At 55.7% G+C, this 1,037-nt stretch overlaps 1 protein-coding gene across 1 annotated transcript in view; it reads left to right on the top strand.

Annotated features, from left to right (window-relative positions):
* Positions 1-760: 760 nt before the first annotated feature.
* LOC104546735 (selenoprotein K) overlaps positions 761-1,037 on the top strand; it is a 3,943-nt gene continuing 3,666 nt past the window's right edge. Inside the window, exon 1 of the mRNA XM_010192201.1 lies at positions 761-809. Within this exon, the coding sequence (XP_010190503.1) occupies positions 791-809 (19 nt within the window). The 5' untranslated portion in view covers positions 761-790. The remainder of the gene's footprint in view (positions 810-1,037) is intronic.

The raw sequence follows: 1,037 nt of genomic DNA, 5'->3' as shown, positions 1-1,037 counted from the left end.
GATTCTCCATGAGAAGAAGTTAGCCACTGCTTGTAGGGTAAAGTTTTTACAAAAATAAAATAAATTAAAACAAATACTCAGCTTTGGGCTGAACATTCCCACCAATTCAATGAGAATATACACAGCCACATACCTGTCATTATATAGAAGGAACAGAAGTTCCCTTTGGAGAGAAGTTGTAAATAGTCATTTGGTCGTATTTCTAACATTACTACAGTGAGTTATGGCTTGAAGAAACTAAAGAAACTTGAGGCGGTAATAAAGGACAAAAGCACTAGCTTTCATGTGACATCCAGCAGAAGTTAACTACGGAAGACCAGGAACATGTACTTTTTATTAAACCTACCCTGGCATACTACTAATTATCGTTATTGTTTTCTGGAACTGTCGGTAAAACCATACGCTTATCGGATACGACATGGAAGCTCCGACACAGCATTATACAGCGGTGTAAATACTAAAATAAACACATTTCAGGAGGGAACCAGAACCGTCGGCTCTGAGGGAGGAGAGGCCCCACCTGAACACCGCTCGCCTCAGGCCGGCTGCGAAGCTGCTGGGGGGGAACCCGCGTTAACAATGGGCTGCACGGCACCGCGCTCGCTGTGGAAAGGAAACCAAGCGCAACCGCCACCACCCCCGCCATTCCAGCACCGCCCCTTCCCCCTCAGCCCCGTCAGCCGGAAGCGAGGAGCTGATCCCAGGGCAGGCTCTGGGCATGCGCGTCCCGCTCGCGCCCGCGCAGTGGGGCCGAGGGCGGGTGACGAGGCAGTGCCCGCGACCCGCTGCCATGGTGTACATCTCGAACGGTGAGGGGCAGCCGGCGGGAAGCGGCACCCCCGCCATTCCAGCACCGCCCCTTCCCCCTCAGCCCCGTCAGCCGGAAGCGAGGAGCTGATCCCAGGGCAGGCTCTGGGCATGCGCGTCCCGCTCGCGCCCGCGCAGTGGGGCCGAGGGCGGGTGACGAGGCAGTGCCCGCGACCCGCTGCCATGGTGTACATCTCGAACGGTGAGGGGCAGCCGGCGGGAAGCGGTCG

The sequence above is a fragment of the Mesitornis unicolor genome, unplaced genomic scaffold (assembly GCF_000695765.1).
Source record: "Mesitornis unicolor isolate BGI_N332 unplaced genomic scaffold, ASM69576v1 scaffold909, whole genome shotgun sequence".
NCBI lineage: Eukaryota > Metazoa > Chordata > Aves > Mesitornithiformes > Mesitornithidae > Mesitornis > Mesitornis unicolor.
Note: the sequence above shows the minus strand (reverse complement) of the source record. Positions and strands in the feature narration are given on the sequence as shown.